The sequence below is a fragment of the Poromitra crassiceps genome (assembly GCF_964638095.1).
Source record: "Poromitra crassiceps genome assembly, chromosome: 28".
NCBI lineage: Eukaryota > Metazoa > Chordata > Actinopteri > Beryciformes > Melamphaidae > Poromitra > Poromitra crassiceps.
The window spans coordinates 7,105,092-7,130,059 of record NC_139651.1 but is presented as its reverse complement, the minus strand read 5'-3'; the positions used below and the strand labels follow the sequence as shown (position 1 = coordinate 7,130,059).

Here is a 24,968-nt window from a genome sequence, read left to right as displayed (position 1 = left end):
GGATATATGTGGCTATGCGCAAATCACGTCATCACGTCACGCTCTGACCCTGAATTCGTGGGCCCAGTGTTGTTATCGCCACATTCATCAGATTTAAAAAAAATCGTAAGGTTTCCACAGCACATTTATGATTTTGTCTCGTTTTTATATGTTTATTTTTTCGATGAGGGGGGGGGGTTTAAATCGTAGCAAAGGGTGCGTGCAAATTCGACCACCACTAAGTCCTAGGACGAACCCCGACCCCTGCAACCACACACGGGAGGAGAGGAGGGGCTTGAAGTAGTAACCGGAGAGAGCGTCGAGCGAGGCTTCTCCTTCTTGTCTCGGCGCGACTCTCCTCTGTGGTCGGGCTGGCTGATATGGAGGGAGATTGAGGAGGACTCACATGGAGGAAGTAGGATGATAACACAATAATAAACCTCGATCTGACAGAACAGCTGCCTGTGTGTGTCCCCGCGGGCCGTGTCCTGACTGAGCTGCCATGCCGCCGCACAGAGTCTTCTCCCTGCCGAGGCAGCAGTCTCTGCTGCTGCCCGCGGTCATCAACCCCTTCGTCCAAGACACCACGTTCTCCAGGGCTGACATCGTGAAAGTGAGTGTGACCGTATTTTCCAGCGACCACCGTCGCTGTCGTTGCACAGCCAGGCATGTTGTTGTCTCTGGTGATGTGATTATTATACAGGTAGGTTACCGTGCAGCCACAGGGCCTATAAATTGTGATCCCGATCCGATCTGATCCCATGAAGCAATAACGCCAATCCGCTCGCAACGCCTGCGCTTATTATAGTGTAATGTGCAGCACTATGGTGCAACAGAGACAATGGGACCCGTTGTTGCGCTTTAGAAAGCTCTCCGTATTTCTACACTCTTGTGCATATTTCTAGTCTGTGGTATGTTGCTGTCAGTCACACACTGGGATACTCTGTTTGTAGCCTGTCCCGTTGTAGTAGCTACTCAGTGTGTGTGTGTGTGTGTGTGTGTGTGTGTGTGTGTGTGTGTGTGTGTGTGTGTGTGTGTGTGTGTGTGTGTGTGTGTGTGTGTGCGGTGCGCCCCGCCCCTCTCCAGTGTGTCCTCCTGGGGATCTTCCTGGTCCCTATCCGTGCCATCCTCATCTCTCTGGTCCTGATGGTGACATGGCCGGTGGCCGTCATAACAACCTTCATGCACCCCCTGAAAGGAGAGCCAATGACTGGCTGGAGACGGTAACTAGGATGCAAAACACCATCCCACTGCACCACCACCACAGCCTCTCAGATGCCCTCATATACATGTAGGCTCCACTTCACAGCCCAGCCTCAAAGACACCTGACTTTGGAAGTCAGAAACACACTATACCTGACAAGTACAATAAATGCACCAGCTGGATCCTATCTCGGTGACAAACTATGTTTCTATGCGTGGACATTGGACAGTTCCATTCTTAACCCCGTTTTGAGTTGATATTTGTATACACTATTTTTAAAAGGATGGCTTTACTGGTAATCACCCCACTTTGTATCATATATAATCTCGGTAATATAAGCACATGGGCAGTGTTTTACCTTCTCTCTCTGTTTACCTCACGGAGAAAGATGCTCAATGCTGCTGCCTGCAGAAACTCCGCCCCCACCAGCTGCAAGTCATTACGGCTTGTTAAGGCTCTCAATGGATTCTCTGCGGATGTGTGCATACTTAAAAAATAAAAATAAACAATAACAGCCGCCCTCGGAGCAGATTCCACGTCTCCAGCAGAATTTCCACAGCTCCGTTTTGACGCGTTGTGACGTATAATGCGTCAGAACGGAGCGCTTTGCCAGAAGAGGAACTGGGAGATCTCCGTGAGGAAAACACAGAGAGAGAAGGTAAACACTGCACATGTGCTTTTTATATTACCCAGATTATTAATGATACAAAGTGGGTTGATTACCGGTAAAGCCGTCCTTTAACGGTCACTGTTGTGGGATTTTCACACACAGCAGTCTAGAGTGGAAGTGTGCCATATCGTATCATTATCGATAAATCGTCACAGTTTCATATCGTCAAAAAATCATATTGTGATAATGGCAATATTCCAACTTGTTGATGTAATGACATCACATCATTATGCTGCGGCAACGCACAGCAACAAGAAGAACTGAAAGCGGTGGTTTGGTTACAAAAGAGCATGTACCACAAACCACGGTCATATTTGAAGGCAAACGTACATTTATGCTGACATAGTACTATTACAACACTTATTTTGTTGCAATTGTATGTTCTTAGAAGGGTAACTCTGCACCTCTCTTTCCTGGGACAGGTGCATAGGACAAGGATTCATTTCTTGAAATTAATAATAAAATAGTTTTCAGTGTTTTGTCATAATCGTCAAGGATGTCGTTATCGCAGAAATACCCTGAACTATCGTGGGGTACCGCCCGGCACGTGTCTTGACCACGCGCTACGCACGTGGTAAAAAAAACACCCAGTGAGGGCAGTTCTGCGGACGCAAACGCCTTGTTTGACGAGAGAGGTCGGAGGAGAATGTCCAGACTGGTTGGAGCTGACAAAGTCTTCAGTCAGTCAGATTAACCGCTTTACAACTGTGGAGAGCAGAAAAGCATCTAAGAATGCAACAAGTCCAACCTGGAGGCGGGTGGCACTTTGCTAGCTGGTTGACACTGAGATGAAGGCTGAGCCTACCCAGTATCAGTATGATGTTCCTAAGAAGGTTCTTGGTGAGCGTATATTCTAATATTCTAGGTATGTTGGATTGGAGCATTGGTTGCAGCTGTAGAAGGAAGTGTAGAGAGTTACCCACTAGTGCGTCGACCCCGTGCAGCGTGAGATGATTTGACTGAAGCCACATGCAGAAGAAGAAGCGGTCTCTTTGATAAGTTCACGCACTGAAGAAGAAAAACGTTCCTGATGTGACCTGCAGGGGGAGAGAGCGAGAGAACGTGCCTCTGCTTTGCACTTCTGCTGAACCAAACGTTCTCCAGATCGTATCTGCAACACAGCCGCCACAACCACCACAAGCCTTATCTCCGTTTTGGGCTGTTCTTCTCGGAAAAGGAAATACTCAGCGGCTTGATGAGACGTATCACTGAGATCAGCAAGGAGATATTTATGTTGTTTACAACTAAGTGTTTATGCCAGCATCTAAACAGATTGAAATGCGTCATTTATTCAGAATATGTTCAGATATGTAAACATGTTTTATGAAGGTATTTAAACATGCATAACTCAAAAGTCAGTTGAAAGATTAAAGTGTTATTGGCTCTTTTTAAACGGTCGAATCATCCAGACAGTAGTTACTGCCCCCCACATGTATCTATTCTCCAGCTCTTAGGGAAATTCTTGTGAAGTTAGATCACAGCTTTTTCGTCATACAAGACAAAGAGAAAACTAGGTGCAGGTACCAGGAACAGGAGAGAAGGCGTATCCTCCTGTGGTGTCAGGGTCTTGCAAGCTCACTCAGTTGTTGCTCTACTACTGGTAACTAGGGCTGTGCCGATTCACTTATCTCCCGATTCGATACTATCACGATACTTGGGTGCCGATTCGATATATATTGCGATTCTTAAGTATTGCGATTCTACGCTTATTGCGATTCGATATTACGATTTATTGCGATTTTTGTTTCTTTTTTTCTTTTCTTTTTTCAGTTTGTTTGCATTTTTACACTAGATTAGAACATGGGAAAAGTTGAATCATACACTAGAGACTGTATATTATATCATGAGTAGGGCTGGGCGATATAGTTAAAAACAGGGGCGGACTGGGATCATAATTCAGGCCGGGCATTAGATACCAAGCAGGCCAGGCCGATATGGGCCGACGCGCGTGAAATTTGGGCCGTTTGAAGCCCAATTTGGGCCGTTTGAAGCTCAATGTGGGTAGTTTGAAGCCCAATTTGGGCCGTTTGAAGCTCAATTTGGGTCGTTTGAAGCCCAATTTGGGCCGTTTGAAGCCTAATTTGGGCCAAGTCCAATTTTACAATGAGATGCACCCACTTTAACCCTGAAGTGTAATTATTACTTCAGACTAACTAATCAAGTAATAAAACCACTAGTAAACCAGTAGGCGGCGCCTGGCCTGCTGTTCAGTGAGTGGCCTGACTGCGGGCACCAAAAAAAAAACCCCCCTTTTTTTTTTTTTTTTGCTTTTGCGATTATCGATTCTTGAATAAAAGATCGATTAAAAAAATCGTGACATTAAAAATTGCGATACTTAGGTGAATCGATTTTTTCTCCCACCCCTACTGGTAACAGGTTAGCAGTTAAGGTCATACATGAGGAAACTGTATGCTGGTTCCTCTGGATTTCAAAGGTTTAGGACAGGGGTGTCCAAACTTGTTTGAATGGGGGCCAGATTTCATCAAGTGAAAATACCGGGGGGCCGGCTGCTTCTCGCATCATATATAGGTTATAAGAACAAAAAAAACATACAATACAATTGTGTTTGTCGTCTGAAAACATTAGTTCCGCCTGTGTTGTTCCTACTTGGTGTTTGTCTACAAACTGTATGATAGTGCTGTCGTCGTTAGGTGAAGGGAAAAAACGCAAAGTGAACTTGCTTGATTAACCAATACTGTGTGGAGGGCCAAAAAAGAGTATATTTTGAGAGACAAGCCGCGGGCCATTTAACATCGGTCCGGGGGGCCGCATTTGGCCCCCGGGCCAGACTTTGGACATGCCTGGTTTAGGTTCACAGAAAGAGCAGGAGTACGATCCCAATACTGAACAGTAAAAATACATCATTTCATCTTGTTTATTCACTGACACTGACTACTCAGTCATGTCATAGGTTTGTATACTCTGGACAAATGGTTTGTTTGAGTAAGCTTGTCATAAAGTCTCAATCTTTAACACTCCTCTCCTCTCTGACCTTTCTCTCTGTACTTTATGAGGAAGTCACTGCTGTGTGTGTAGGAGTGGACATTCCTTCCGAGCCTGAGCCATGCTCTGCACTTTGAGCTACACAGAGTCATCGTCAATTTTTTTGTTTGCAAACAACGATTACGTATTTTCGTGGGCGGAGCCGAACTGGTTGCAGAAAGTGACGCGTTCTCACTGTGGGGATGGTCTGGGATCCAAATAAATGGCCGCAGTATTCCCAGTCATAAACCCAAGTGGGAAAGCTCAGTGTCTAGACGGCACAAGACTTTTTTTTTCCTTATTCCGGGAATCTCTACAGCTTGTTTCCTACTTGCAGAGAGAATTGAAGGCAAGAGTTGATATGTGTTTGACAAAAGGTTTGGTTTGGTTGGTTTGAAAAAAGCCTCAATGGCCAATGGGACAACAGCATAGAACCATGACAGCCAATCAGGGGTGTCTCTTTCAGGCCAAAATGGCGGATTTGCTGTGCGCCGATCTTGCAATTGAACAACCTATTAACTTCTTTTATCAATTAAGTTTTTGCAACCACTGACTCGAAATTGGTCTAAAGCACCTTACTTCACCTGTCCCCAGGTTCATGTGTCGGCGGGTGATGGCTGCCCTGGGGCGGGCATATTACTTCTCCATGGGCTTCAGAGTGGTGGTCAAGGGCCAGCAGGTGGGCAGCGGCGAGGCCCCCATCCTGGCCGTGGCCCCCCACTCCACCTTCTTCGACGGGATCGTGTGCATCGTCGCGGGCCTGCCCTCCACCGTCTCCCGCCTCGAGAACCTGGCTACGCCCATCTTCGGCAGTGAGCGACTTCTCGTTTTTGATCTCGCCCCTACTATTTCAGCCCCATCTCGATTCTTATTCAATATTATGGTTTATCTTATGTTACGTGAAATCATGTTAGTTCGTGTTGCTCCGTGCTTATAGGATATGATTCAATTCTTAATTCCAGTCATTAATTAACACTCTCAATCAGACATAATCACCCTTCACAAATTCAGCAGAATCGGTTTTGTGCAGGGAAACGTCTTCCGTGTTGTTTGCTTGTACTGTAATAGCTTTGAGAACTGGCTACAGGATCCCAGATGAGTATCGGTAACAGGTGAGAGATAAGACTTCATCTGTCTCGTTATCGCCAGTGACACCTCAGAACTTGACATCATTCAATTAAGTAATTAACTCATTGAGTGCCAAGGACGGACATGTTCGTCATTTCAAATAGTAACGTAGAGTGCCAAGGACGGACATGTTCGTCAATTGCGTTTTTTGACGGTGGGGCGTCGATCAAAGCCTTCTGCCTCTGATGTACAAATATTATAGCTATTGGATGTGTCTAACCTATTTTACAGAACCCTTAGGTGGCGACAGTGCTCTCCACATAACAGAAAGGCAAGGAAAAAACAAAGAAGAAGTCGTTATGGAAACGGAAATCGCATCGCATCCGTATGCATCGATATGCTGAAGCACGTTACTGCAGCTGTGCCTGCAGCAGCCAATCTGCTCCCACAATTGAGCCGGACAGCACATCCGCACATCCACACCGTGGAGTTGTTATTATTCTCGACTGGAAGCATCGTTGCCGGTGACAAACACACGCGGAACGCTGTAAAAAAGCAGGATGTCGATGTCCCTTCACTGTGCGCACAGCAAACTCAGCAGAGAGCCACCACAGACAGGAGGAGGAGTGTGCAGTTGAGGCGAGGCGGGGCGGGGCGGGGGGGGGGGGGGGGGGGGGGCACGCAGAGCAGCGCGCAACACCCAGACAGACCCAGGCAGCAGGACAGGATTGACAAACGCAAGCCAGAATATCCGATGCCCACCAGCAGCAAATCAAGACCAGCAAGAAGCTGCAACCAGCAGCGCACGCAGGGGCCAGCGCTGCTGGTTGTAGCTAAAAATATTATTCTGCCAAACAGAATTCCCTGGCCTTCACTGTTTTATTGAAGGAAATTATTTTTGAGGTGTGACTACATTAGAAAAGATTAGCTTCAGAGTCAGTGATGTGCTTGAAATGTTTAATTTCACAAAAGGCCAATTATCTCAGCTTCTAGAAAACAATTGATGTTTTTGGATGAATCAAGCTATCTTCTCCGGCTCATAACTAAAGAACGGAAAATGGGATCAATAAACTTTTTTTTGCAGATGATAGAATAGAGTCTCATCGTTCTTTGTGCGTGTTCAGTGTTTACATAGTAATATCACACAATATTCTGTGGGCCTCGAGAAATCACTGAAAACGCTCTGAAACTCTGGCACTGGGAGCATCCGTTCTCCAAAAGTGGCTGGCACTCAATGAGTTAAATAGTACAAAACAAGCCACCATGTAAGAGACCTTCGACTGAAGACACCCTGTCCAATGTAGTAGTAGTCTCGCTGGCCAGCCTCCTCTCCCTTCCATCCGAGGAGTCTGGTGCCGCAGGTCTCCATAACTGGGATAAACCCTCCCCTGCTCTACTCTGCTCTCCCATTCGAGCGACTGTTTCGGTGGCAGCCGGATGTCCGCTCCCGGCTTATTACAAGCTCCGTCATTGGCTCCGACCGTGTCAATCAGAGCGGCTTCCGCTCCCTCCTCCCTGTGTGTCGCTGTAAACAGTGGCCTGCCGCCTCAGTGAAAACAACAACGCTAACTAGCTAGCAAGCTAACGGCAGAAACCTACACGCTAGCTCGTTGCTACATGCTGAAAACGGCAAATTGGATTGCTGGAAACTAAGCGCCGCCCATCGCAATCCCACTATGGAGACCTGCGGCGCCAGACGCCTCGGACGGAAGGGAGAGGAGGCTGGCCAGCAAGACTAATGTATTAGCAACAAAGCCATGAAATCATCTGTGAAGCAAACAAAAAACACAACTGACAATTATGTTCCTCTTGTCTATGTGTGTGTGTGTGCGTGTGCGTGTGTGTCTGTGTGTGTGTGTGTGTGTGTGCGTGTGTGTGTGTGTGTGTGTGTGTGTGTGTGTGTGTGTGTGTGTGTGTGTGTGTGTGTGTGTGTGTGTGTGTGTCCCTCTCCATGCAGGGTTTGTGCGTTGTCTCCAGCCAGTCCTGGTGTCCAGACAGGACCCCGACTCGAGGAAGAACACCATCCGAGAGATCGAGAGTAGAGCCAAGTCGGGAGGCCGCTGGCCACAGGTGTTACCACGACACACACACATACGCACACACACACACACACACACACACATACACACACATACGCATACACACACACACACACACACACATACACATACACGCCCACAGAACATTGTGTCTTGTAGATCAGCAGTGTTTCCGTTTTTGGACATTTATTTTTAAAATGTGCCCAATATCAGCGTATTATTGTAGAACAAAAACTTTGACCTCGTTAGTTTTGGCTAAGAAAGCATCGGAAAACCGAACTCAGGATGTTTCTTTGGCTTTCCAACTTCCTCTGTCAGTTTCAGAGGACCTCTGTTCTATAATCACACTTCCTTATTTTGAATTGCTAGAGGACTAGGCAAAGTATATGTACAAAAAGCTTCTCAAATATAAGCAGCGTTACTTCAATAAAGTCATCTTCAAGAACAAATAAACGTAGCTATCGAGACACACACTGGAGTGAGAGGAACAGAACTGCTAGCCCCAAAACTATTCCAGTGCGAGTTCCTTTGCCACAATAATGATAAAAGAATAACATTGTCTACTTTTGTTACATTATTTGATCACAAATGATTGTAACAGTTAAAACTACATTCTAGTTTTTGATCTTCTGTCTTGCAATTGCCAAATATGAAAAAAAAAAACTTCTATCTTTGCATGAGGCTACAATCATTATTATGTATATTTTATATGCTTTGTTCTCCAGGTTCTGATTTTCCCAGAAGGCACATGTACAAATCGCTCATGTCTTATCACTTTCAAACAAGGTAAGGTATGCAAAGAATAGCTTTTGACCTCTGACCTCTACCAAGGAGGTTATGTTATCATCAGTACTTTTTGTTTGTCTGTTTGTCAGCAGGATTACAGAAAAACTACTGTCCCGATTTTCTTGAAACTTTGTGGACGGGTGTAGCCCGGGCCAAAGAAGAACCTGTTAAACTTTGGAGCAGATCCGGATCTGACTCACAAATAATTGGCCTTGGTGGTCTTCAGTCTCCGAGTGCCCTTCTAGTTTTCTATATTAAAAAAGACACGCTCTCTAAAGCAGTGGTTCTCAACTGGTCTACTAGCCTCCTGACCCACATGTTTCCTTAGTCATCAAGTCCGTTGTCAAGTGGGCCAGACAATAAATAAATGACAAAGCCTCAAAATGTTCCCGTTTATCTTAGTGTAAAGAATGACAGGTACAACCCTACAACACGTAGGGTTATCTCAGATACCTTCAAGCACATTATCTGCTGTCTGTACTGTGCATTACAATCAGGGGTGTAGTCGAGGGTAAACACAAGTAAACAGTTTACCCACCCCTTTGAAATGAGGCAGATCATTTACTCACCTATTTTCAGATCAACTGTATCAATCAATGAGGGCAAACAAGGTGGGTAAACTACTCACCTTGGATAGTTTACCCACCTCTGTATTTATCACTACACTCCTGATTACAATTGATGGCAACTGTGCAATTCTCTATAGTCAAGCAAAGGTAATGAAAATACCTGACCATTTAGTGATTAATACAGATAACATGAATAGGCAACTTAATATGTAACTTGCTCCTGAAACCTGGTACCTCTTAAGCCCATGGCACACCAAACGAACATTCTCAAACAAACACAAACAAACACGAACAAACACGAACAAAGACAAATGTTCGTTTGGTGTGCCATAGCTGTCTGTCCTTGTCTGTTCGTGTTCGGCGATGTTCTGTCATGTTTGCCAGGATTCGACTTGTTCAATCCGGCGTTGTTCGCTGTTCGCTGTTGTCTGGTAACTTCCCATGTTTTCAGTCGCGTATCCATGGAAACGGAGCTCACGCATGCGCGCCTAATGCATGCGGTTGTCTGGTCAGTTTGGTCAGAGGCAGAGCCTCCTCTAAATTAACGTTACACGCGACGCAGCAAACATACGTTTCTCTGCCAACCATGTGCCATCACCAGTGGCATCAACAACACTAGCGGGAGACTTCTCCCATGCACTCCCGCAAATAAGTAATGTTAATATGCGCAGCAAGGTTACATGAGGGAGAGAGAGAACATCCATGACGGCTAACAGCGAGCTATGCTAATAACTAGCTAGCCGTTCAGAAACACATGTAAACAGCCGTGTGATCACTGAGAACGTCAGTAAAATAAGGAGAGAGCTGCAGGTGCTTATGCAGAACTAGTGCACGATTAAGTGCACAGTGGGTAATGACCCGCTGTGATGAAGAATATAGCGAGATTAACCAGGTTGATAGCAGAGAAAACACTGTTGCAGCTGCCACCAGCAGGACCTCCAGGCTTCAACTAGCGTTAGCCTGTCACATGACGCCTTCATGGTCCCTCGATAAAGTCTGCAGAAAGATGTAGTTACCTCACCTCTCTCTCAAGAAGCGTCACGTGAGTGTGGCGTTTGAAGGCCATCTGTCGCTACAAAAGAAATAAACTGGGTGTATCATTGTATTACTCGACAGATGTATAACTAACTTTGTCAGTCTGAGCCATCTTCTATGTGCTGTAACACAGTGCAGTTTCTATTTTTCTGGTGTTTCTTTTTTACATGTTTGGGACTGTTGTGCTGAATATGTTTGGTCGGTGTGCCATGCTTTCAAACAATCTCCAACATCTGCCAACATTCACAGACAATTGTCTGTTGGTGTTTGTTTGAGAATGTTTGATTGGTGTGCCATGGCCTTTAGCCTTCACAAGTGCATCACATTGGATTGAAGGACTTCTCAGTGCAGTTTTCACACTTTGCAGAGTCATCCTTTGGGGCCGGATTGGACCCTTTGGGGGGCCGGATCTGGCCCCCGGCCGCATGTTTGACACCCCTGCCTTACGTCTTCTAGTTTCATATGGTACCAGCATCTTCACTCTGGCTATAAAAATGAGCCCGCTACAGCCTCTCATGTTGGCCGCGGACGCTCGATGAGTAGAAGAACTTTTTTTCCTCATGCACACGTCCGTGACCCACTCAAAACGTCCCCGCGACCCACTTTTGGCTCCCGACCCACCAGTTGAGAAACACTGCTCTAAAGAAAAGGAAAAAAAGACAAGAAAAGAGGAAGACCAACAGCCGGAAGCTTTTTACTTGCAACAGTAAAGCTGACAGTCTATGCAGCACATCAAATAAATACTACTACTACTACTGTAGTACAATTATCAGATCAGGTCAATTGATAATAGCGTCAGTTATGTTGTCTGTTACAAAAGTCTCGAAATTCGAGTCCAGAGGGCTTGTTTCTGAATGTGGTTACCAAAGAAGTAACCGCTCCAGAATTTGCCTATACAGTACTTAGCATTTGCTTATAGCAACATAATGCAAATCCACAAAGCAGATAGCTGTTAGCTATCGTTTGTTAGCACCTGTGATGCACACTAACGGGCTTCTGAAGAGGTGGGGGAGTGGATCCATGACACAGCGATGGGCTTTTATCTGCTTTAGTTGAAGTTTAGTCAGACAACTTCTACAGTTGAACTCGTATTCTTTTCTAATGAGAGATGACTGTATCTCTGATGTGTTTCTTCTTGCGTCTGTATGTTCATGATCAGGTCTCTGGTTACAATTTCATAACGGTGGAAAGCAGACGTGATATCATAGTTATGATATTCTGTGACACTTTAATCGTTGCTTTCTCATTATTACTGACAACAACTATAAAGAGATAGGTAGAGATATAGAGAATAAGATAAATAGATGCTCCAGACATGCTTAGTATGGCGTTAGATTAGGACAACAGCAAAGACCTTTAACAGTCGTGATTTGATCAATGTTATCGATGTTTTCTTTGAGCTCAGTGTATTCTGCTATGTGTCCTGTTGTCAACTAAGTATCCCAAAAATATTAACTAACTCTCTCTGCGTCTGTCTCTCTCTCTCTCTCTCTCTCTCTCTCTCTCTCTCTCTCTCTCTCTCTCTCTCTCTCTCTCTCTCTCCCTCTCCCTCTCTCTCTCTGCGTCTGTCTCTCTCTCTCTCTCTCTCTCTCTCTCTCTCTCTCTCTCTGCATCTGTCTCTCTCTCTCTCTCTCTCTCTCTCTCTCTCTCTCTCTCCCTCTCTCTCTCTCTCTCTGCATCTGTCTTTCTCCTTCTCTCTCTCTCCTCACCCACACCCCTAGGTGCCTTTATCCCAGGCGTCCCTGTGCAGCCTATACTAATGAGATATCCCAACAGACTGGTGGGTGATGTAACACATTGTAAAATGTAAAACAGCAGTTGTTAGTTTTGCCTCACATCTTAACAGCTATATATTCACTATCTGTGCCTGGTCTGTACTGGACATACAGCCATATAGGTCACTATCTGTGCCTGGTCTGTACTGGACATACAGCTATATATTCACTATTTGTGCCTGGTCTGTACTGGACATACAGCTAATGTATATATTCACTATCTGTGCCTGGTCTGTACTGGACATACAGCTATATATTCACTATTTGTGCCTGGTCTGTACTGGACATACAGCTAATGTATATATTCACTATCTGTGCCTGGTCTGTACTGGACATACAGCTATATATTCACTATCTGTGCCTGGTCTGTACTGGACATACAGCTATATATTCACTATCTGTGCCTGGTCTGTACTGGACATACAGCCATATAGGTCACTATCTGTGCCTGGTCTGTACTGGACATACAGCCATATAGTCCACTATCTGTGCCTGGTCTGTACTGGACATACAGCCATATAGTCCACTATCTGTGCCTGGTCTGTACTGGACATACAGCCATATAGTCCACTATCTGTGCCTGGTCTGTACTGGACATACAGCCATATAGTCCACTATCTGTGCCTGGTCTGTACTGGACATACAGCCATATAGTCCACTATCTGTGCCTGGTCTGTACTGGACATACAGCCATATAGTCCACTATCTGTGCCTGGTCTGTACTGGACATACAGCCATATAGGTCACTATCTGTGCCTGGTCTGTACTGGACATACAGCCATATAGGTCACTATCTGTGCCTGGTCTGTACTGGACATACAGCCATATAGTCCACTATCTGTGCCTGGTCTGTACTGGACATACAGCCATATAGTCCACTATCTGTGCCTGGTCTGTACTGGACATACAGCTATATATTAACTATCTGTGCCTGGTCTGTACTGGACATACAGCTATATATTCACTATCTGTGCCTGGTCTGTACTGGACATACAGCTATATATTCACTATCTGTGCCTGGTCTGTACTGGACATACAGCCATATATTAACTATCTGTGCCTGGTCTGTACTGGACATACAGCTATATATTCACTATCTGTGCCTGGTCTGTACTGGACATACAGCCATATAGTGCACTATCTGTGCCTGGTCTGTACTGGACATACAGCTATATATTCACTATCTGTACCTGGTCTGTACTGGACATACAGCTATATATTCACTATCTGTGCTTGGTCTGTACTGGACATACAGCTATATATTCACTATCTGTACCTGGTCTGTACTGGACATACAGCTATATATTCACTATCTGTGCTTGGTCTGTACTGGACATACAGCTATATATTCACTATCTGTGCCTGGTCTGTACTGGACATACAGCTATATATTCACTATCTGTGCCTGGTCTGTACTGGACATACAGCTATATATTCACTATCTGTGCCTGGTCTGTACTGGACATACAGCCATATAGGTCACTATCTGTGCCTGGTCTCTACTGGACATACAGCTATATATTCACTATCTGTGCCTGGTCTGTACTGGACATACAGCTATATATTCACTATCTGTGCCTGGTCTGTACTGGACATACAGCCATATAGGTCACTATCTGTGCCTGGTCTCTACTGGACATACAGCTATATATTCACTATTTGTGCCTGGTCTGTACTGGACATACAGTGGAGGCAGAGCTGAGTGTGAAACATCACAGTGGAGTACATACTAATGAACATTCCCATCAAGACAAACAAGGTTTTGTTCTCATCCTTTCATGATTTCTGACATTTCACTTCTTACAGATGTAGCTGTCTGCACTGTCGGCACACTCAAATCATAAGCCATGACTTTTGAATGCAAGCAGCCATAAACACAGACTGGTAGCAAGTAACACCAGGGACTTGACGGTACCTCATTAGTTTTGTGTGTGTGTGCGCGCGCGCATGTGGAGAATACAAATTATCATTGTGATTTTTTTTTCTCCAGGATACAGTCACTTGGACTTGGCAAGGTTTCAGCTCGTAAGTATGCACATTAGTCTCATGATTATTGCCTTGATGTTGGTCTGCACGGTTAACAGCTACCTCTGCTTTTGATGCGTTCACCAACTTCTACGCTTTCGACCAGGATCTATCTGTTGAGAAGCTTCTGCTTTGGGGAAGTGTGGTAACTGGTGCGACTTTTTCTAAACCGGTTCCTTTTTTAACCGCTTCTATAACTGACTATGTGTGCTAGAGCACAAGATGTGTGTGGGCAAGATGTGTGGACGAGATTTAGCCTAGGCCCCGCCCCCAGCTCCCCGCTCTGCGCAGACAGAGACACAGGCCCCGCCCCCAGCTCCCCGGTCTGCACAGACAGAGACACAGGCCCCGCCCCCAGCTCCCCGGTCTGCGCAGACAGAGACACAGGCCCCGCCCCCAGCTCCCCGGTCTGCACAGACATAGACACAGGCGTAGAGCGAGCGCGAGAGTGTCTCGTCTCGAGGTCGATAGCAGTTCAAAGCCGGTAAAACACGGGTAGTGCCCGGGGTAGCAGGAGGGGGAATTGGCCTAGTACAATTGGGGAGGTAAATGGGGGGGGCGGGGGTAGGGACGCACGCGCATGCACGCACAGTTTAAGAAACGTCTGGAAATGAACGGAGAATTCATTCATTTCCTCACTGCCGAGACTTTGGCACGCTGTGGAGAAAGCGAATCGAAGCACGCACACACACAGTGTCGGGGGGAAAGGGGTGGAGGAGAAGGGTGCGACCTGCAAACCTGCACCACTTACTTCAACACCTGGGTGTGATTTTTCAACAAGCAACTTAACAGACGCTACAGCATTGTAGGAAGAGTTGGAACTTTTGAGGCCATCATCAGTATTTTAAGACAATCGCCTCTTTAAAGAACAACTTTTGATCCTATTGAATTGAAACAGTACAGTATATCTGTATTATATACTTTGTCTGCCCTTTGGTCTGGACTGAGGTTTTTTCTTTTGTGCTTTAATACAATGATACATTGTAGCTCTTTCTTGTGATATAAATGTGCTGCTGAGAGTGAACTGCACTTTGCTACTATGCACTTTATATCTCTACTGTATATCTCTACTTAGATCATTGCTACTGTTGTCATTTGCACTTTAACTATTGTGTTGCACTTTAAACTGCTGCTCTAGACTGTTTTTACAATGTTTTTTTTGTCTTATTTGTTTTTATGTATGTACTTCGTACTACGCTTTTTGCAATCCAATTTGCCCTTTTGGGACACTTAATAAATCTTGAATCTTGAATCTTGAATCTTGAGAAGATGTGATGTTAAAACTGTGCTGCTTGGTGGTTTTTGCAGGAAGAGGCTGCTGCTTCTGACACTGTGCCAGCTCTACACCACAGTAGAGATAGAGGTATCTATCTTTTTTTTTAACCAGGAAAAGGAATGTGGGGGAGGTTACGGATATAGATTTGTAAGATGTTGTCTGACTTGCAACACCTTCCTGTCTTGTTGCAAAAGTCAATATTGCAATTTCAGACTTTTTGTTGACTACGGTAATTGTCCAACTTTAGTGGCGGTGTGGTGGTGCCATTCTTGGCCAATACTGTAGAGCTACACAGGGTGAAGATAAGTGTGTAGCCTTTAACCCATTGATACCTGATGCAGCATTTGCGTGTATATCCCTCATTTGTGTGCGTATCCCTTTAAGACTTAAAGGGATACACACACAAATGCTGCATCAGGTATCAATGGGTTAATGGCTGAAATACAGTCTACTCAATGGGGGTTTTAGAGTCTATGGAGGATCAGTACAGACAGAAGCACATTACTATAATGACTAGCAGGCTTTTTTTAATGTATTTGTTGGCATGAGAGGTTAGTAGTTTCCATGCAGAGCTTTGGGAGTTTACTTCCTGTTCGACCTTCCTTGAGACCTTTGTAATGGTTCTGTTGCATTTCTCAGTTCCTGCCTCCACAGATTCCCACAGAGGAGGAAAAGAAAAGCCCGGCTCTGTTTGCCAACACTGTGCGAAACGTAATGGCCCAGTAAGTGTATCAGAGATGGGGACTTGGACTTGAGACTTGGACTTGAGTCGCACTTACGTCACACACACACAGTGACTTGAGACTTGCCCTCAAAGACTTGAGACTTGACTTGGACTTGAGATTTGGGACTTGTGAACAATCTTTATTTTTATTAAATTTTTTGTGTGTGTGACTTAAGACTTTACTTAAGACTTGTAAAGACTTGAGACTCGACTTGGACTTGAAAAAAATGACTCGTGAGCATCTCTGATATGGATATACATAAAGGTGTCTTGTATTTATCAAGTAGGATATAGCTTAATTGGTACTGCGTCACACTACTGGAATACTGTCAAGGTTGGGGGTTCGATTCCCTCTGTGGGTATTCATGCTGTCACTGCATGTACTTTAATATGGTTTGAATAACGGCAGTGTATGTGGTGTGGAATCGATGTAGTTAGTAGCTCTGCACTTTTTTTTTACTGACATTAGATCTGTGTTAAGAGTGTAAAGAGTCTATTTACTCGATGGGTGCATCACATGAACTGGCCACTGGAGGTGACAGTCATTGAGTCTATCCGGCGACCACGTCTTGTTGCAGGGCTTTGGGAGTTCCGGTGACCGACCACACGTATGAAGACTGCCGTCTCATGATCTCAGCGGGGGAGTTGACGTTGCCCATGGAGGCCGGCCTGGTGGAGTTCACCAAGATCAGCCGCAAACTCAAGTATGTCCTTTGCACTCAGGCACACCGCTGAGAGGGAAATGAACACTAGCTATCTGCCAAACGGTGCTTTAGCCAGGCTGTGGCTACGAAGTGTTTATTTGTTTTGCTCTACTTTACCAGCCACTTAGGCCATGCTCAGACTAGGAGGCCCAAATCTGATTTGTGAACTTTAATGACCTATTCGTGATTCTATCCAGATTGGTTTTATGAGTCTGGATGCGACAGCTCCAAGTCTGATTTGTGTCACTTGTCCCAAACCACATATGGAGGGTCTGGACACACCGATCCGACTTGAACACTTGCCCAAATCAGATTTGTGGCAGTGCGGACACACTCCCAAATCAGATTTGAGAAACCAATCAAGATAATGATGATTAATGACTTTATCAGCAAATCTGATTTGCCTGTAATGTGAACATGGCCTTATTGACAAGCATTGCTTGAGGGTTCCTTTTTGTTCTGCAAATGGTGTTGCATTGGTTAAATAGTGAAAGTGGTTGGTAAAGTTTGGTTTCCTGCTCTGGTCACTACACAGTAACAACACTGACTCAGTGTTCTTGCTCTGGTCACTACATATAATGTCAGATAAATCAACACCAAGTTCCCCCCCCCGTGCCATGCTTCTCTAAACTCCCTCAGTAGAGGCTGTGTTGCAGTTATCAAACAGATACGTACAAATCCAGAGATTAAATGCTTGGAGTGAGGAGGGCTCAGCAATACATTGAAAAAAGCATGTTCGTTTGGGAGCGCCTCAAAGGTGCGAATCTTGGATCGAACATCATTTCTGATTTGCAGGAATCTGAGCCAGTTGGTGCCGGGCAACTCAAGCTTCCTCTTCTTCAGTATAACATACCTTTCTTATCTCAGAACGACTCCAGTCCTTTAGGGCGAACAGCTTTGTACCAATGAAAGTCGGGTTAGAAACGTTTGTTTACACGCAGTGTAAAAGTGATTGGCCCATAAAGTTGAGTGAGTGGTGAGATCTTGGCCTCGACCTGATTCCAAACTGACCTCACCTCACCTAACCTAACCTAACCTACGCCCACAACTTCCTCACCACACATCCTTGTGTCCTACTCGTTCTCCCCCAGCCTGAAGTGGGACAATGTGAAGAAGGAGCTGGAGGGCTTCGCGGCCATGGCCAGCTCCTGTAAGGGAGGCCGCATCACCATTGAGGAGTTTGCCAGTTTCCTAAAGCTGCCTGTCAACCCCGCCCTCCAGGAACTGTTTACACTGTTTGACAGGGTGAGAAGCATGTCAATCAAATATATTTTTATTGCCACACAACCAACCTTTTGGACTTCGCTATAAATGTACAGGTGGAAAAATTGCTCTGACATTGTGCACACTTCAGTGCAGCAGTGAACATACCATAATAATAATAATAATGGCTTTAATTTATATAGCACACTTTAAAATGTAAAACAAATCTCAAATCTCAAGGTCCATAATGATGGATAGACAATATAATGTGCAACAATCTTGTATATTCAGGATTACACACACAGGTATGATGTCACTAGTGTACCAGGCTATGATGTCACTGCACTTAATTTATGCTGTTGCTGAGGGTTCAGGATTGAAACAACTTTGGGGGAAGAAGCTATGATTCAAGCAGTTTGGCTTCCCTCCCAAGGAGCTGTATCACCTGCTGGAGGGGTTGAGTTCAAAAAGAGGATTTCAATAATCAAAACATGTCATTATTATTATGGATAAGAAGTGCTAGATACAGGCACACCTTACACTGTCTTCCTCCACTTGTGTAAAATGACATTAAATTGAAACTATATTATATGTTATATCTGTGCATTTAACGACGCAATAATCTTTCCTTGAACTTTTGACCCTGTCTAGAATGGAGACGGCACCATAGACTTCAGAGAGTATGTTATTGGCGTGACGATCTTGTGTCGACCGGCCAACACCGATGAAGTTCTCCGCATGGCTTTCCAGGTAGGATAGAAGAACTATTCTGATGATGCTGCGTTCCTACTAGGGGAAGGCTGGTCGAATATACCGGATTTGAACGTGTACTGAATAAGGGTGCACAGAAATGTGTATATGTGCCAGTGGCATTTAGACCGACATGCATTGACTCAAAACAGATTACTTGAGTAACTGGGATTAGAATGAGATTCTCTGTGCGTCTAAACATATACAACTTTGTACAGAGTATACTTGTGGCCCACGGTCTGTCTGACTCCTCTCACTAACGAGGTGTTTCTTCGACTACATTTTGTTTATCACACCATTCATGGTAAACTCTACACTGTCGTGCCAGGGATTTTGGCATTTCTGAGATCCTACTCCAAGGAAGTAAACCTATATTATATATATATATATATATATATATATATATATATATATATATATATATATATATATATATATATATATATATATATATATACATATATATATATATATATATATATATATATATATATATATATATATATATATATATATATATATATCAATCAAACCTTTATTGACAGACACTTGGTTCATAGATGTCACATACACAATTACAAAAAGCACATAAGGGCACAATAAAAGAACAAAAGTACATTATAAAAGAGAGTCATACCAAAGTTTCCACATATGTGACTGGTATCTCACAGTGCTTAGCCCAGGATCAGTGAGCAACTTAATAATATATATATATATAATTTGTAATCTTATCACCCAGTCTACAATCGATATTAAAGTACACAAGCACAGCAGGCTGTTCCGTAGGGCTATGCCAATACTGTAGGAACAGAGGAGGCATTCAGTGAAGCATGGATAATGTCAAGTCAACAATGTGTGTCTGTTGTTTGACTGGAGAGCATAGAGGACTTGGAGCTGCTTCAGTGGCCGTGTGGTCAAATGTGATTTTGGACAAACCGCATCATCATCATCATCATCATCGGCGGTCACTCAAGGCGAGTATGACTGTCCTCTCGGTTGGCTCGTCCACTTGTGGCTCTTCAGATGGCTGTATGGGCCGATCCACATCCTTTGGTGCGCTGTGGGCAGGGGTGAGTGGTGGTGGTGGTTGGTTGAGCCTTTTTCTAGGCCTAGAGCTGCTGTCGCCTGGTCTCTGCCACACGGCAGAGTTCCATGTCATGATGTGGTGGTGTGTTCCTCCTTCCTGCACGGATCTCTTCCAGGATGCTCCTGTGGAGTCAGAGTGTTTCCCAGTTGCTCAATAGTGATGTGGATTTTCTTCAGACTGGTCTTCTTTATATTGTTTGTTTCGACCCCCGGCCGGGGGCTCGCTGACCATGGTTCAGCTGGGAGTACAGGCTCTGTTTGGGGAGTCGTGTGTTGGGCGTGTGGATGACATGGCCTGTCCATCCGAGTAGGTGCTACATTATTGTGGTGATGTTGGTCATGTTGTCGTCCTCCAGAACGCTGATGTTGGTGCGTATTGTCCTCCCAAAGTACATCTTATGCGAGTGTGACTGAAGTTTGAGGTCTATTCTATTGTTGCCTAATTCATTTCAGATGAACTGGACTTTTTCTTTTCCGTATGGTTACTGTTTTACTGGTCTCAACACCAAACCCATGAGAGTTACGCTGATACACTACGTTACTGCAGGCTGCAGATCTCTCTCTCTCTGGGTGTGGGACACTGCTGCTCCCTCCAGACTGATGTCAGAATCCTGGCCAGTGATTGGTTCCCCAGGAATCCTGGGGGCACCAATCAGCAACGACTTTAGCGATCATGCACGCCCACCCAACGTGACCCTGGTGACTTTTGAAAACCACTACTCCATTGGTGCTGTCAGTGTCAGTCAATCAATTGTACCACCGTCAAAACAGCAGCAGGGGCAGCGAAGTGGCACAGCCACAGACTCTAATATGTAGTATGCGGAGCGCAGCGATTCCACATAATATTTGAGTCTGGGGAGAGAGTTCTGTTTTACATGAGCTTTCTCATACCCATTCTGATCTTTTTAATATATTTTTTTTTCTGTACATTTCTATCTGTTTCTGAACATGCAACTTTGTGTTTTTAAGCGAAATACCGTTTTCTTCCTTGCTCTCTTCTCAGTTGTTTGACACCGATGAGGATGAGAGGATCACGCGGGAGGAGTTTGCCGCGCTGCTGCGCTCGGCTCTGGGTGTCTCCGATCTGAACATGGCCAAGCTCTTCAAGGAGATCGATGCCGACGGCTCCGGCTTCATCACTTTCGGTCAGTCGACTCCGTTTGAGGCTCAGCTAAAGATCTAGCTAGCTCCTAGCTTCGTGCCGAGCATTTAGCTTCTCATGCATAATTTTTATTTAATTTTTTCTCTCCTTACGATTATTGCGACCAAAAATGTTTCGATTTTACAACAGGCTTCCTCCAAAATGTCTGTGGTTGTTTTTGCTTGGTAATATTGCAAGAATTTGAACAAATCACAAGTCTAATTATACAAACTAGAAATTTCTTTATGCGTTTAGTTTGTCTTCATTTATTTGAGCTTCCCACATCCCGAGCTGTATGCCTATTTATATTATATATATTAATACAGTATGTTCTAACACTCTCCCGTGTGCCTGTGGTACTCCAGCTGAATTCCAAGCGTTCGCCTCCACCCACCCGGAGTACGCCAAGCTCTTCACCACCTACCTGGAGCTCCAGCGATACCAGGCCCTCCAGGAGGCCAGTCTGGACGACGACGAGGAAGAGGCCGATCACACGAGTCCAGAGGACAAACAGGAGGACAGCATCTCCGACAAGAAAGACGACTGAGACGGAAGGACGAGCGCGAACTCTGCTGCCACGCACTGAGACACACACACACCACTGTTCACACTGCACTGAGAGGGCAGACGCAAGAGTGTCTTTTGCACTAACTGATTTATAAGCAAATGGAATTTTTACTACTGCACACCCATACTATAGGATGACATGCGCTTGCCTTTTTATCGACACGTTTTTTTTAGGGCTGTGTATTGTCAAGAACCTGGCGATATGATACGTATAACGATACAGGTGCTACTTCTCAATATATTGCGATACATTAAGCAAGGAGATATATTGCGATTTGTTTTATCCAATTTTAGCAAAACTGTCATATTATAGAGAACACATTATGCGTCAAATCTGAGTAAATGGTTTACCTTTTTATGTCAGTACGTAGAGTCAAATGGCTGAAGTTACAACACTGCTAACTAGCGGTGGAGGTTTTAAACGCAACACAAAATGAACCACTGCCACAAATCTTTACATGTAAAGTTACACTTTTTTTTTTTTTTTTTTTGAGAATCGATACAGTATGCCAAAACATTTCGTGATACTCAAGGCCATCAATATTTTCTTAGACACCTATCGTTTTTACAGTGCTACTATTTTCAATTTTGGTGCCTTATGAGGATTTTCAAGAGCAACTGCCTCAAGCCACTGCACAAGAACCATTTTGTTGATGTCTGTTGTCCGTTATCTGTTGGTCATGTGTTTACTACAGAAAATAATTGAAAAGTTATTTGTAGGATCCAAATGTGTAACGAAACTCCCGTCTTGTATCCTAGATCTTAAGATGTGTGTCATGCAGGCACCCCAGTGTTTTAAATTAAATCCTAAACTTGAATTTAATCTTCTGGTCTATATTAACCTACGGAAGAGTATTCTATGTATACAACATTTATGAAACTCTTCCAAATACATCATTTACATTGAGGGAGTCATTTGAATCGTGAGTTAGTACTGTATGTGTTAGGGAGATTTTCATCAAGTACCTGTACATAGTACTGTTATGTATTTACAATACTTTTCCATAGGCTAATACACTGGAGTGGTTACTGCACTGGTATAAGGCCCTTTTAAAGAAAAGGTGTTGCAAAACCCCTACATATTTCATTAGATCCCAATGATGATGTCGGTGATTTGTGATTATTACCTGAAGTTATTATTTTAAGTTTATAGTCGATTGTCTCACAATGCCATTGAATTGAACCCAGTCTTTCTGAATTATACGGTCTCTTCTGTAATTAACTGGTAAAGATTGCCAAACCTCCACCACCTCATATAAACCAGAGAATCCTCATGATTATTATGTGTTGTTGTTGCAGTATAATTAGTGTATGCTTTATTAAGATATACCCAAGCTGGCAAACCCACACAGAGGTTGTGCACTGAAGCTATGTATGTCTAACCAAGACGTTCTGCGCTTGACACTTTTTCTCCCCAGCGCTCAGGGACACAGATCTTGTAAGACGGCTGTATAATTAGCCAAAGGTTTTGCTTTGCATGTGTTTCTATTTACATTCTCTTTTGCCGTGCGTTGTTGCTGAGACAGCAGTGCCTCTCTCTGCAGCTGTAAGTCTACTTACCAAAGCACAGCACCACACTGAAAATAGGCCAATTTGTGAGCAAACAGGCACCGCTGCCTTGCTCAGAGGAGCATATTCCTGAGGGGGGTATATATGCTTTCAAATGAGTACAGTAGCGGCATTGTTATTTATTTAGCTAGGGTGCATTGCAATTATGTGAATTTTTGTTAACACAGCAAAGTTTGCTTTCTGCGATAAAAACAAGAGTACAATTTTAACTCTCCCGACTCGTGTTTCCCCCCCCCCCCCCACCTCTCTTTCTCACTGTGGGGAAAATGATGAGAGTTTCATACTTAGACTTTTGTGATGAGGCATGAGTGTAATGCATGTGTTCTACAAAACCGCCACTAGGTGCCAGCAGTGATCCATTGCAATGATACCAGTGTGTGTATGTGAGAGATGACTGTGTTCTTGTACTGCTACCGTGAGAACCTGTGGAAGAGAGGAGCTGTTTTACTGGCCTCACTCCACTGATTCAGGTTTAGGGATAAGGTTAGAATAGAATGATGCTTAGGGTAAGGAATACGGCCAGGCATGTAGAACAGGGATGGGCAACTTCGATGATAGAGAGGGCCACAAAAAAATGTCCTCGCTACCAGAGGGCGAGATTTTGCTGGGGCATTTGGGGCATTTGAAGCCAGGTTTAGAGGAATAACTCATTTTAAATTAACAGTTGTGATGTCATTATTCAGTCTTTACCACCAATATTTGATCCTTTTCTCACTCACTCCTATGTCACCACCTGCTCTCCCTGCAGGGCTTGAAATTAACTTTTTTGACCACCTGCCAATATGGCTGCTAGATTTGAAAGTTACCAGCCAATTAGAATTTCCACGAGCCAAAAAAGTATCTTGCATGTTGCGTTCAGGTGCACTGTAAAAAAAAATATATATATATATATATTTTACAATTCCAGCAGGGGCCACACAGGGGGCGCTCGCGGGCCGCCAGTTGCCCACCTCTGAGTAGAGGCAAAGGTTGGGGTTTATTGAATTAATCTAAGGATAGAAGTAGGCTACAAGGGTGTGTGTCTGTAATCCCTCAGGAGCAGCGCCATCATCGATGGCGATGGAGATATATCTTACATGTACTCCACTGAGCTTTATTCATAGAGTTCAGAGTCGTGACTCAGAATGTGATACTGTATGCCTTGAACTGAAGCCAATAATGGTTTGTTGCCAGTGGAAATGTCTACACTAGGTAAATATTTAATTTCAGCAGATGTTCTTCACAAGTGAATGCGGGCACTGAAACAGATAGTAAGGTGTGATGGATCACTGGTGAATTGAATCTTCAATCTTGAACATAAATGTTTTCTTTTCAAGATATTTCTCTTGAAATATTGTTCCAAAGTTGTTCGTTCAGAGCACATAATTGTATATAATGTGGCGATTACCCAAATTATGTTATCATGGGTGTAAGTAGACACAGTGCAGGCAGTGTGGTTGCACTGGCGGGGCCTGTGGGGTAGGGGGTCTCCGTAGAGAGAGCAGGCCCTCCAACAATGTGTGGGTCATACTTTCATTTCATACGAAAATTAATGCGTCCGTTGCAACTGCCCACATACTTTCATGTGTCTTTCACATTGGTATCATGTTAAGCAATACATCCACTAGTGGGCAATAGAGAGTAAAATGTCTGAGTGTGTGTGTGTGTGTGTGTGTGTGTGTGTGTGTGTGGTTCTGCTGCGTTTCATGCATATACGTAAGCTTTCAGAGGATGGACAGAAAACGCATGAAATGAATGCAGAGTACGGACAGAAGGCTCTGTCCGTCTCCGTCTTTAAAGTGGAGTATAAGTGGGCCTTTAAAATCAAATTGGTAGG

General features: G+C 44.3%; 1 protein-coding gene across 1 annotated transcript; it reads left to right on the top strand.

The window, feature by feature from the left end:
* Positions 1–369: 369 nt before the first annotated feature.
* Positions 370–23,339, top strand: lpcat2 (lysophosphatidylcholine acyltransferase 2). Its single transcript, XM_083662200.1, has 14 exons — positions 370–592; positions 1,066–1,202; positions 5,430–5,647; positions 7,861–7,973; positions 8,668–8,728; positions 12,054–12,112; positions 14,098–14,132; positions 15,441–15,495; positions 16,048–16,130; positions 16,711–16,836; positions 17,928–18,081; positions 18,691–18,789; positions 20,879–21,020; positions 21,382–23,339. Exons 1-14 carry the CDS (start codon positions 482–484, stop codon positions 21,561–21,563), a joined length of 1,575 nt encoding a protein of 524 aa, XP_083518326.1. The 5' UTR covers positions 370–481; the 3' UTR covers positions 21,564–23,339.
* The last annotated feature ends 1,629 nt before the right edge of the window (positions 23,340–24,968 follow it).